At 47.4% G+C, this 12,151-nt stretch overlaps 1 protein-coding gene across 1 annotated transcript; it reads right to left on the reverse strand.

Moving 5' to 3' along the window:
- Positions 1 to 117: 117 nt before the first annotated feature.
- PUSL1 (pseudouridine synthase like 1) lies at positions 118 to 10,236 on the reverse strand. Its single transcript, XM_087879385.1, is given in 5 exon segments — positions 118 to 256; positions 6,989 to 7,138; positions 8,531 to 8,585; positions 8,588 to 8,693; positions 10,228 to 10,236. Coding segments are annotated over 5 exon segments (348 nt in total). The 3' UTR covers positions 118 to 228.
- Positions 10,237 to 12,151: the final 1,915 nt, after the last annotated feature.

Here is a 12,151-nt window from a genome sequence, read left to right on the forward strand (position 1 = left end):
AAATATTGTCGGCACAGCTATTTTGAGCTGGTTCTTGAGTCTTCATGAGGACTAGAAACACCAGATGCCCAAAGACTTCCTGGATGCTCACCACTTTTGTAGTACTCCACGTGCTTGAGGAAGAGTCCGTCAGGGGGGGGGGCATGATGTTTGGGGGATAAGCCATCAAGTCCCGGGCCGCTAGGAGTTCTTGGATGTGATGCGGTTGTAGTCGGGACTGACCCACAGCTACCAATGCCCCGACCATCCGCCGCACCTGGGATTAAAAAAAAAAGGGTTGAAAACGACAGAAAGTTCCAGAATCAGCACCATTGGTGGGCAAAATCGGGGGAACGGAAACACGGAATTGGGAGGGTTGGGTGGGTCATCTAGTCTGACCCCCCCGCACCCTCAAGAAATAGCCCGTCTGTTTGAACAGAGGAGGAGAAGCGACCCATTTTCTGGGTTATCTCAAACCTCTCTTATCGGGAACAAGATTTTGGGGGGAAAAGCAAGCTCTCTTCCCTTCGGTCAAGGACGGCGAGACTGCTACCCATCCCCGATTCCCTCGCGTCGTTTCAACCGGCAGCAAAAGCTGGGGGCTCCTGCAGATTGCAAACGGCACTTTGTCGCCCACTCGCCGTTGACGGAGGCAGACGAGACCCAGGAGCGTTTTGGCAGCTGTTTTCGGAGCTATTTTGAAGCAAGCCACAAGACGGTGTGTGTGTGTGTGTGGGAACTGAAACTCTTTAAGGCTTTTTATTTTGGCAAGTACCGGCAGAAGACAGCCAGCCAGCCACCTCCTCTCCTCGTGGCTAACCCAATGTAGGCGCATGCTTCCGCGAGAGCCGGCCTCGCCTTCTCCCTCACCTCTGAATCATCCACAACGTGATTCATTTATTCTATTGGTGGCGCAGCGGACTAAAGTGCTGTTAAGTAGCACCAGCTGCCTGCGATTATTGCGAGTTCGAATCTCACCAGGCTCAAGATTGACTCAGTCTTCCATCCTTTCTAAGGTAGGTAAAATGAGGACCCAGATTGTGGGGGGCAATAAACTGACTTTGTATAAAAAAACACCGCTTATGGGGGGCCGAAAGCGCTACTAAGCAGGTCTATACAAAAGTAGGAAGGCTATTGCTTAACGCATTGTAAGCCACCCTGAGTCTCCGGAGAAGGGCGGCATATAAATTGAACCAATATACATACATAAATAAATAAACAGTAACAGAGTTGGAAGGGACCTTGGAGGTCATTTAGTCCAACCCCTTGCTCAAGCAGGAGGCCTGTACAGATCCTCTGTGGACAGAAGCTATCTACCTCTGAATGCAACAGCAAAGAATAATCTGGGATTTAACCCAAAGCCTCTATAAAAATTTGGAAGAAGAGGTCGAATTCAGGAGATCCCAAGTCTGTCCGAATCCCTAGCAGAGAGAGCAGAGGGCTGGACTAGATGATCTCCAAGGTCCCTTCCAACTCTGTTACTGTTACTGTTAGCCGTCTGTCTTTCCCCATTCATCCGTCAAGGAGTCTGCGTTAATCTGCGGATTTGGGATTTAGAAATCAAAACCAGGAAATCCGTAACCATTTTCCTCTCCAGATGTGTGTGTGGGGGGGGGGGGTGTCTTCATCTCCTGCCTCAGTTTTTAGCCCCTCGAACTCTTCCCCCAACACGATTTTTAAAAATGCTCAGAGGATCCCTTTTTCAGACCGACCGCAAGGCCTTCAGCTGAACTGGAATGCCAAGCCTCGGCTTGAGCCCCTCGACTTGCAACATCATCGGCAAAACATTCCCACCAGTGGTGAAATCCTCCGCGGATTGCCATTGGTTTCGCCCGAACCGCTAGTATTCCTCCTGTTGTGACCTAGGTTCAATTAGTCATTACAAGACGCAATTAGTCTCAAACAAAGCTATTTTATTATAACAGCTGAGAATTACTTCATTCCCAGCTTAGTCCAAATTAATTCCAAAACAAGTCCTTCAGAAAAAAGTCCTTTAGGCTTATCACAAACCTTTATCTTCTTTGGCACCCTGCCAAAGGCCTTTCCTGGCAAAGCCCCACAAAGTTCAGAAACAAGAGACACCAACTGGAAACAGATTTAGCAACATTGCTTTCCTACAAAGAGCCCAAGAGCCTTTGCTGTTCTTTTAAGCCTTATAGGAGGGACCAATCATCTCCTGGCCTTACTCCTGAGTCGTCCCTTTTGCTTTAGCTACTTTTGCCTTCTGGCAGCTCTGTACATGCGTGCACTAGGAACAGGCTCCTCTTGTTCCTCTGCCTCTCTGCTGTCTGACTCTGGAGGCTCCGGAGTCCGCACATCACTCCCAGATGGCCCTGGTCCCATCTCTGCCTCCGACGCAGAGCCCTCATCCGAGCCTTCCCCAGGCCCCAGGACTCCCATGGTCCTCCCCAGCCTCCTCACTGTCCAACTCCACTGCCAGCTCCGCAGGCTGCTGGCGGACCACAAAATCACCCGATTTCCACCCAAACTCACCCACAAGGCCGTTGTGGGTTAATCCATAAAACTAAAAAGCTCTGTCATGTACAGGTGCAGTCTACCTGCTGGTGCTTGGTTGCCTTACAGTGCACAGCCAGCATTAGACGAAACTTCAGTTTGATGATGAATTCCCTGCTGACATTTCTGAGCAAAGGCCAGGCAAGCATTTGTGGGTGGGGATAACGCGGATTAAATTGCCAAACCTGGAGAGAGATGGAGCCGCGTAGGAAAAACTCCCTCGGAAAACTCATGGATTCAACCACGAGGCCTTTTTTTACTTTATTTTTTCCCCGGATCACGTGGAAATGCCTCCCTCAGCTAAGCAGGTGGTCCTTCTCCCACCACCTGGCAGGCTGAAGCAGCCCTGAAGGGAAGCCACGTCCACGTCGCGTGGGCTTCAGATGCGAATTCAAATCCTTCCTCCTCCTCCTCCTCCCGCATTCAGATGGCTCTCCGGTTTTGAAATGCAACCCTCGGGGTGGGCAAGACGGGGGTCCCATCTGGAAAGGAAGCCCCGAAGACCTGCCTTGACTCTCTCGCTAAAAAAAGCGAGTCGCGATTGTGTTTGTCAACGCGATTCAGGTTGCACCAAGGAACGGTAGCTTCTTCCTGCAGATAAAAAGCCAGCTCAAGCTCAATTCTTCTTGCTGACAAGCTAGCTTACCCGGTGCAGAGTTCGAATCCTCTTTCACTGGTGGTGGTCTCCAAGCAACTTGGGAGAGCCCCAATCGACAGCTACGTCCTTCAAGAGCCACATGGCTTTTGCGATGTGTGTTTGTGTGTCTCGTTGGCCCTGCCCACTCCTTACCTAACTAACTCCTCCCGCCACAAGCCCAGTCCGAAATAAAAAGTCGCAAGACACAGTTTTGGGTAACTTTGCCTTTCGGAAGCCGCTCTGACAGACAAGTTTCTGGTCCTTAGGTTCGCAACGAAGCTGGCAAACACTCGGGCACGGTTGGGGTGTGAATTTTCTGAGTCTTGAGCCTCAGCAAAATAGAAGAGTGCTTGGCTTTCAGGACCACGGAGAGTTCTTGGGACCTTCCCTGCCAGTAAAGCCTTTTTTTTCCATCTCACACTATAGTTAAATCCTTCAAAACTCAATTTCTTAAGACGCAAATTGCCGAACATCAAAACACTCAAAGGAAGGTTTCTTATCCTTGGGAGGCCTGTTCATTCCGAGATCCTCCCTTTTTCATTTTTAGTCCATTTCTAGCAATATAATATTCTCTCTCCCCCCCACTCCTTTCTTGCTTCCTGACACACCTCCAGATGACACTTGTCAATCCTGGTGTTTCAAAGCCACCTCCGGAGTCTGAGTCTCCGGAGAAGGGCGGTATATAAATCAAATAAAAAAAAAAAAGAGAGAGGATTCAGAATACTTTAAGAAATGGAATCAATTTTACCACCGGTTAGAAAAGAGGTACAAATAAGTAACTGAATAGTTATGTATAAAAATGCTACAATTAGAATATTGTGTTAGTGAAGAATTGTTGTAATGGACTTGGCGAGAATGAAGATAGGAGAAACAACAAAAAGAAGAAGGTTTGGAGACAACAACGAGCTGTCGCATGGAAGGAATGACTGATTTATTAAATGTTTGTTTGTTTAAAAAATAAAAAAACTTTAAAAAAAAAACTTGGCAAAGAGTCACGAACCAATTAAGCGAACTAATTGTCTCCTGCAAACTCCCCTCCTCTTTAGTTCCTTTTTATTCCCTCTGGGAGGGGCCATTCACTGTCCACCTGTGGCTTTACTCCTGAGTCGACCCTTGTTCCTTAGCTGTTCCCTTCTGGCAGCTCTAAGAATGCGCACATTGGGAACAGGCTCCAGATGTTCTTCTGCCCCACTGATGTCTAACTCTGAAGGCAGCTGATACCTATCATAACGCCCCTGGCCCCCTCTCTGCCTCCGATGCAGAGCCCTCATCAGAGCCCTTCCCCAGACTCCAGGACTGGCCCATGTTCCTCTCCAACCTCCTCACTGTCTTGAGTCTGCCACCAGCTCTGCTGGCCGCTGGCGGCCCACAGCAAAACTCGCCAGACTCTTTGAAATAGTCCGGAGGCTGCAAAGTGAACAGCGAAAAAGCTACGGAGAAATTTCATGACAGTGAGAACAATTAATCAGTGGAACAACTTGCCTCCAGAAGTTGTGAATGCTCCAACGCTGGAAATTTTTAAGAAGAGGTTGGATAACCATTTGTCTGAAGTGATGTAAGGTTTCCTGCCTGAGCAGGGGGTTGGACTAGAAGACCTCCAAGGTCCCTTCCAACTCTCTATTCTATTCTATTCTATTCTATTCTATTCTATTCTATTCTATTCTATTCTATTCTATTCTATTCTATTCTATCCTATCCTATCCTATCCTATCCTATCCTAATCCTATTCTATTCCTTCCAACTGTTTATCCTATCCTATCCTATCCTATCCTATCCTATCCTATCCTATCCTATCCTATCCTATCCTATCCTATCCTATCCTATTCAATTCTTCTAATATTCTCCAGGATAGAAAGACACAATTTTTGTCTATTTGATAATAGCTGAAGGCTATTATAAATTTGTATTTGAAAAAAACAGTTTATAGAAAGGAATTCTGACTAGTGGCTGTTTAGAAATTCAGTCTATTTTTCACCTGTTCACGCCAATTGAAATACGAGTACCTTAATTCTACAGCAGGAATCAGCTAGTAGTGCCTGGTAAAATGGGCCACCTTGATAAAAGGCCATCCAGAGTAGGATTTTGTTAGTATTTAGGTGGGAGTATTTGGGTGGGAGACCTCTGAGAAAGCTGTCTCTACGAATAAAAGCAGAAATCTGCACGAAAGCAAGGGCAATGTACTTCCAACTCTACCAAAGAAAATTGCAGCCACATCTACCGTGTTTCCCTGAAAATAAGACTGTCTTGTATTTTTTTGAACCCCAAAATAAGCGCTTGGCCTTATTTTCGGGGAGGTCTTATTATTTTGGGGCGCGTGGAGCAAGACGGGGCTCCTCTTGCCATCTTACCTGATTTCCAGCTCTGTCTCCCTAACCCAGGGATCTGCAACCTTAAAACACTCAAAGAGCCATTTGGACCCGTTTCCCACAGAAAAGAAAACACCGGGAGCAACAAAACCCTTCCCGTGCCTGACTATTTCTTGAGCGGCCACAAAACTAGCATATGTAGTGGAATTAAATGTTGTTTTCTTCTGAAACTTTTCTTTTCTTCAATTTATCCATGAAAAGCTCAATAAGCCTACTACCACCAATAGCCTCCCACCGGCCGGTACGCTCCCATAGAGAGGGGCTCCTCCGAGTGCCGTCAGCCAAACAATGCCGACTGGCGGCCCCCAGGGGGAGAGCCTTCTCTGTGGGGGCACCTACTATCTGGAACGAGCTCCCCCCAGACATACGGAGGATCCCGGATCTGCGCACCTTCCGCCGCGCCTTAAAGACCTTACTATTTCACCAGGCCGGCCTGGCCTAATTTCCCCCCTCTTTTATAAAAGATTTTAAAAATTTTAAATATCTTTTAGTATTTATATATTCAATTTTAAATTGGTTTTAAAAGTGAGGGGTTTTAAATTTGTCGGGGCCAAAATTATTTAATTTGATTTTATTCTATTTTTTAAATTTTGTATTGTATGTGTTTTTATTGTTTGGCTGTGCACCGCCCTGAGTCCTTCGGGAGTAGGGCGGTATAGAAATCTAATAAATAATAATAATAATAATAATAATAAATCACATGCTAGAGGGTGTCACACATTGGCAGTTTTGATGCATATTTTGAGTGACAGGAAGCCGCAGCAGAGGGATGAAAGAGCCACATGCAGCTCCAGAGCCGCAGGTTGCTGACCCCTGCCCTAATCCTAACCAGAGAAAATTGCACGGACCAGCTTCGCATGCTTTTAAATATTTTCGGGAAGGGCTTATTTTCGGGGAGGGCTTATTTTAGCACAGGCGGTCAAAAGCCCAATTGGGCTTCTTGTCAGGGGCTGTCTTATTTTCAGGGAAACACGGTATTAAGGCACCAAGAGATCAGGTCTTACGGACCATGGGACCCAATCCAGGGGGGAAAAAAACCACACACACCCTTAACTTGATTGAATTAAGCAGCTATGGCAGACTGTTGGCTCCTTCAACTGTTTGAGACTGCTATCTTTTCCCTATCAGCCTGGCCGAAGCTCGGAGAAAACTGGCTGAGCCATCGAGATCTGACGATCCCCAGCGAGGCGACTCCGTGGCTGTTTCAGCAGCAACTCACGGAGAGGAAGCAGATTGCGGAAGTGTGTTCACGCATGTCCTGGCACATTCCTGTCACAGCATAATTTATGGGTGACCTGGTTACACTGCAGATGCCAGGGTCGTTTTTTTTTCTCCGAGCCGGCTCTGAATGACTTACTCAACCCAGATGGGTGAAGAAGATCTTGCAGGCCCCGGTTGGAGACATCGGAAATGTTATGGCTCAAAAGTGGGTGTGGGAAGGGTAGGGGGGTGGGGAGAAACCAAGTGGCTGGATCCACAAACACCGACTTACCCGCGCCAGTTTGCCCAGCAGAGATCCCGTTCAAAGACCGGCAGATCAGAATAGGCTGTGCATCCTGTGGCCACTCGATAAACATACGTCCTGGCCCGGGCCAAGAAACGGGCGCGGAAGTTGCTGGAAACCCTACAAGCGCTCAGAACGCTTTGGGGGAAAGAAAGGGGAAGAGGTAGCGATTGAATTTCTCCGCCGTCTTTCATTCAATGTGGCTTTTATGCGAAGATCTCCCTTCGTTTTATTCCCCCCAGCCTTAAGAGTAAGACAAGAGTTGCCTGGCACAAAGTAATCCAGTGAGTGTCCGGGACCAAGGGTAGACTCGAACCCAAGACGTCCCAAGTCCTTGTTCAACTGGCAAGCGTTTTCCTGAGGGATTCAGTTGTCAGTCTGAACGTGTCCTCTGCAGGGGTGGGCTTCAAAAATTTTGGCAAGGGGTTCTCTGCCTGGTTGCTGGGTGGGCTATCCATAGCCTAGTCGGCCTCCTGCACCACAGTGGGGGGACAGGGGGGGTGCGTTTTTGCCCTCCCCAGGCTCCGGAGGTTTTTCTCGAGCCTCCGGGAGGGGGAAAACGGCCTCCCCAGGCTCCGAAGGCCCTCTGGAGGCTGGAAATGGGCCCGTTTCCGGCCTTCCCAAACTTCCGGTAGGACCGTTTTTCGCTCTCCCAGAGCCTCCACGCGCACCCTGCACTTACCTGCATCCAAAACAGGCTGTGTAGGGACTCCTGGGAGGGGAGGGGTGGGGCAGGGTGGGCGGGGCCAGCCAGGAGTGGGATTTGAGGGTTCTCCGAACTGCACAGAATCTTAGCTAGAGGTTCTCCCGAACCCTTGCGAACCCCCAGCAGCCCCACCCCTGCTCCTCTGGCTCTTGGCCTTCTTTACTGCCTCTGAGCAATGGGGAGGGCAGCCTGACTATTCCCTTGCTGTTAGGCCCCCCTCTCCCGCAAAGGCTGGGGAGGGGGCAGGACGTCACATCTTAACATTTCTCCTCTCGCAAAGGCTCACCACCGCTCTCCAGCTGACGGTGCCTCCGGCTCCACCATTTGGGGGACCAGAAGTAGGAAAAACATAAGCCTCTCTACGGATGTGTTTATTTTAAAAATAATAATAATAAAAAAAAGACCAGGCCGGGGGGGGTGAGAGGATCCGGCTTATGTAACGTCTGAATGAGATGCAGCTTCCGCCTCGTCCCCAAATAGCACAGCCCGCCAGGAGAGTAGGTGGGCGCACCCCGAGACGGTGCCACGGATGCCATGACAACCACAGAGATCGCAGGGGAGGAAAATCTGGCGGTGCGATGCCAGCTCTGGTTTTACTTTCAGGGGCCACTGAAAACAAAACCCATACGAGGGAATTGACTTGCACTAAAACGAGTACCAGCCCTACCTTGTTTTTCACAGAATAGCAGACTTGGAAGGGACTTCGGAGGTCTTCTAGCTCAACCCACAGGAGAGCAGAGATTTGAAGTCAGGTCTCTGGTTCACTACCGGGCTACCAAAGCGATTAAAAATCCACCATGTCTGGAAACTTTTAAGAAACTCACCGGATGGGCTCGGAACTGAGATGCTTGTTGAGTACTCGAACAAGGAGGTCTTCCTCTGGACGTCAAGGTGGCCGCTGTTGCAGAAGGCATGCACCCCAGCGTCCGTGCGGCTGGAGATGACAAATTTGACCGGTTCGGATGCTTTGAGCTTTTCTGCAGCTTTCTGCAAAGGGGGAAAAAAAAAAACAGAGACCATCAGATATGGAGGAGTTTTAGAGGTTTACACATTTATAGCTGAAAAAGCGGGAGGAGAAACACAGAAATGACCACAAATTTTGCTTTATGGTTGTCTGGAAGTTTTTGGTTTTTTTTAAAAAAAACTGGCCTTAGGTGACCAGAGGGGACGTGGTGGCTCAGTGGGTGGCTAGAATGCTGAGCTTGTCGATCGAAAGGTCGGCAGTTCGAATCCCTGGTGCCGTGTAACGGGGTGAGCTCCCGTGACTTGTCCCGGCTTCTGCCAACCTAGCAGTTCGAAAGCAGGTAAAAAATGCAAGTAGAAAAATAGGGACCACCTTTGGTGGGAAGGTAAGAGCGTTGTGTGCGCCTTTGGCGTTGAGTCATGCCGGCCACATGACCACGGAGACGTCTTCGGACAGCGCTGCCTCTTCGGCTTTGAAACGGAGATGAGCACCGCCCCCTAGAGTCGGGAACGACTAGCAGATATGTGCGAGGGGAACCTTTACCTTTACTTAGGTGACCAGGTGGAAGGAGCTACTTGCAAATCCTCCTCCTTTAAGGACGTGGCATATTAAGAGGGTCACAGAGGCAGAGGACAATTGGAAAAGCTCTCACAGCTGGGGAGAGGGAGGGGAAGGGGAGCAGGATCCAGTAGGATCTGGTTGCAAATAATCATCCCAAGGCCAGCCAATTTTTTTTTTTTTTAAACCTCTCCTGCATTTCCCTCCCCGCTTCCCTTTGTTTCTCCAAAGGAGCTGAGGGCTTTTGATTGCTTGGGAAGAAATTCTTGGCCCCGGCACAGACTTTTGGGGTCCAAGAAAAAAGATTTCTTTCCAGAGATCTCTTCAGGATAGTTTTGTCGCAGAAAAAAAAAAGGAGGGGGGGACACACCAGAAAACTGGGGAGGGGGGAATGAAAAGTCCTAGCCAGGAAAGTAGACCCCCCCTTCCCCTTCCCCCTTCCCCCTCCCTACCATCCCAGCCGGCACATTAAAAAAAAAAAGTTGAAAAACAAAGCAGACTATTCAGCCCTGCTCATTTTCTTTTGGGAGAGTTCCAGATTTGTGAAATCGCCCTCGGGGAGAGCAGCAGCAGGCCCAATTTTGGCCATTTCCCCCCTTAGGTAAAGATAAAAAGGTTCCCCTCGCACAGATGTGCTAGTCGTTCCCGACTCTAGGGGGTGGTGCTCATCTCCCTTTCAAAGCTGAAGAGCCAGCGCTGTCCGAAGACGTCTCCGTGGTCATGTGGCCGGCATGACTCAACGCCAGAGGCGCACGGAACGCTGTTCCCTTCCCACCAAAGGTGGTCCCTATTTTTCTACTTGCATTTTTTACCTGCTTTTGAACTGCTAGGTTGGCAGAAGCCGGGACAAGTCACGGGATCTCACCCCTAGGGATTCGAACCGCCGAACTGCCGACCTTTCGATCGACAAGCTGAGCATCATAGCCACCCACTGAGCCACCACGTCCCCTCTGGTCACCTAAGGCCAGTTTTTTTTAAAAAAACCAAAAACTTCCAGACCCACAGCATCGTACTCTTTCCTACCTGTTGCGGTTGAGCAGGTACAGAATTAACTTGGTTCAGCTGCCTTAGCACTTCTGGCTGTTTCTGTTATTCCAACAGCAGCTTTTAAACCCACTTTTTAAGCATAATATAGATAATTACGGTAATAATTATTACTCCCAGTACATTTATCTCCTTTTAGTCTCGAAGTTAAAGCAAGCGATAGTTCTGAAGGCAAGAAGCAAAATATACCCACTCGGGGTAGGTTAAAAGAAGATTTTTTTATTTTTTTTTGCTAAGAATGAGTGGCAGGGGCTTTTGTGTGAAATAATTGCCTTTTCAATAATGAAATGCCTAACAAGGTTAAAAAGCAAATGAAAATATTAAAGTGGCAGGTGCAGACACAAATCCGTATATGAATAACAGCTGTCATCGACATGCTAAATTCCAATTATTTCAATTCTTCCTGCTATCACTCAACCTGGCAAATTTCTCACTGCCTAAGAACAGAGTTTTTTCCCCCAAGACTCTGTTCTGGGAGCCCTGAGGTTTTGTGAAAGACTAAGAGCGAAAAAACAAAAAAGACTTCACTTCATCCCATCCGTTTTTTGATCCCAAGAGCATTGCCTCTCTTATCAGGTATTCTGAGAAACATTTTTTTAAAAAAAATATAAAAAGTTCCTTGGCCTAAAAAAGGTGGAAAAACCTCTTGTCCAGGCAAATTGGTAAGTTGGAAAACCTCGTCCATCAAATTACCTTGATTGTCAAAACTGGGGGGGGGGGGGATGGGATGGTTGCTGTTAAGTGGCAAAGTCCTGTCCCACCAATCATGACTCCACGGTCAGGAAAATGCTGCCCAGGAACCAAAATGGTTTTGAAGCCAATTTTTTTTTTTGAAACCAAATGCAAAAACAGACACCAGGATGAGTTTCGGGGTGAAATTCCATGTCTAAAAATGGTGTTGTTTCCACTTTTTAAAAATCGAGCCTTTTTGGTGCCCGGGGAAGAAAACGCGTGACTTAATGGTCAAGAAAAATGCTGCCCAGGAACCAAAATGTTTTTTGAGGCCAATTTTTTTTTTTTTTTGAAACCAAATGCAAAAACAGACACCAGGATGAGTTTCGGGGTGAAATTCCATGTCTAAAAATGGTGTTGTTTCCACTTTTTAAAAATCGAGCCTTTTTGGTGCCCGGGGAAGAAAACGCGTGACTTAATGGTCAAGAAAAATGCTGCCCAGGAACCAAAATGTTTTTTGAGGCCAATTTTTTTTTTTGAAACCAAATGCAAAAACAGACACCAGGATGAGTTTCGGGGTGAAATTCCATGTCTAAAAATGGTGTTGTTTCCACTTTTTAAAAATCAAGCCTTTTTGGTGCCTGGGGAAGAAAACGCGTGACTTAATGGTCAGGAAAATGCTGCCCAAGAACCAAAATGTTTTTTGAAGCCAATTTTTTTTTTGTGAAACCAAATGCAAAAACAGACACCAGGATGAGTTTCGGGGTGAAATTCCATGTCTAAAAATGGTGTTGTTTCCACTTTTTAAAAATCGAGCCTTTTTGGTGCCTGGGGAAGAAAACGCGTGACTTAATGGTCAGGAAAAATGCTGCCCAGGAACCAAAATGTTTTTTGAAGCCAATTTTTTTTTTTTGAAACCAAATGCAAAAACAGACACCAGGATGAGTTTTGGGGTGAAATTCCATGTCTAAAAATGGTGTTGTTTCCACTTTTTAAAAATCAAGCCTTTTTGGTGCCTGGGGAAGAAAACGCGTGACTTAATGGTCAGGAAAAATGCTGCCCGGGAACCAAAATGTTTTTTGAAGCCAATTTTTTTTTTTGAAACCAAATGCAAAAACAGACACCAGGATGAGTTTCGGGGTGAAATTCCATGTCTAAAAATGGTGTTGTTTCCACTTTTTAAAAATCAAGCCTTTTTGGTGCCCGG

The sequence above is a fragment of the Pantherophis guttatus genome, chromosome 15, assembly GCF_059756535.1.
Source record: "Pantherophis guttatus breed Tessera chromosome 15, ASM5975653v1, whole genome shotgun sequence".
In the NCBI taxonomy this organism is placed as follows: domain Eukaryota; kingdom Metazoa; phylum Chordata; class Lepidosauria; order Squamata; family Colubridae; genus Pantherophis; species Pantherophis guttatus.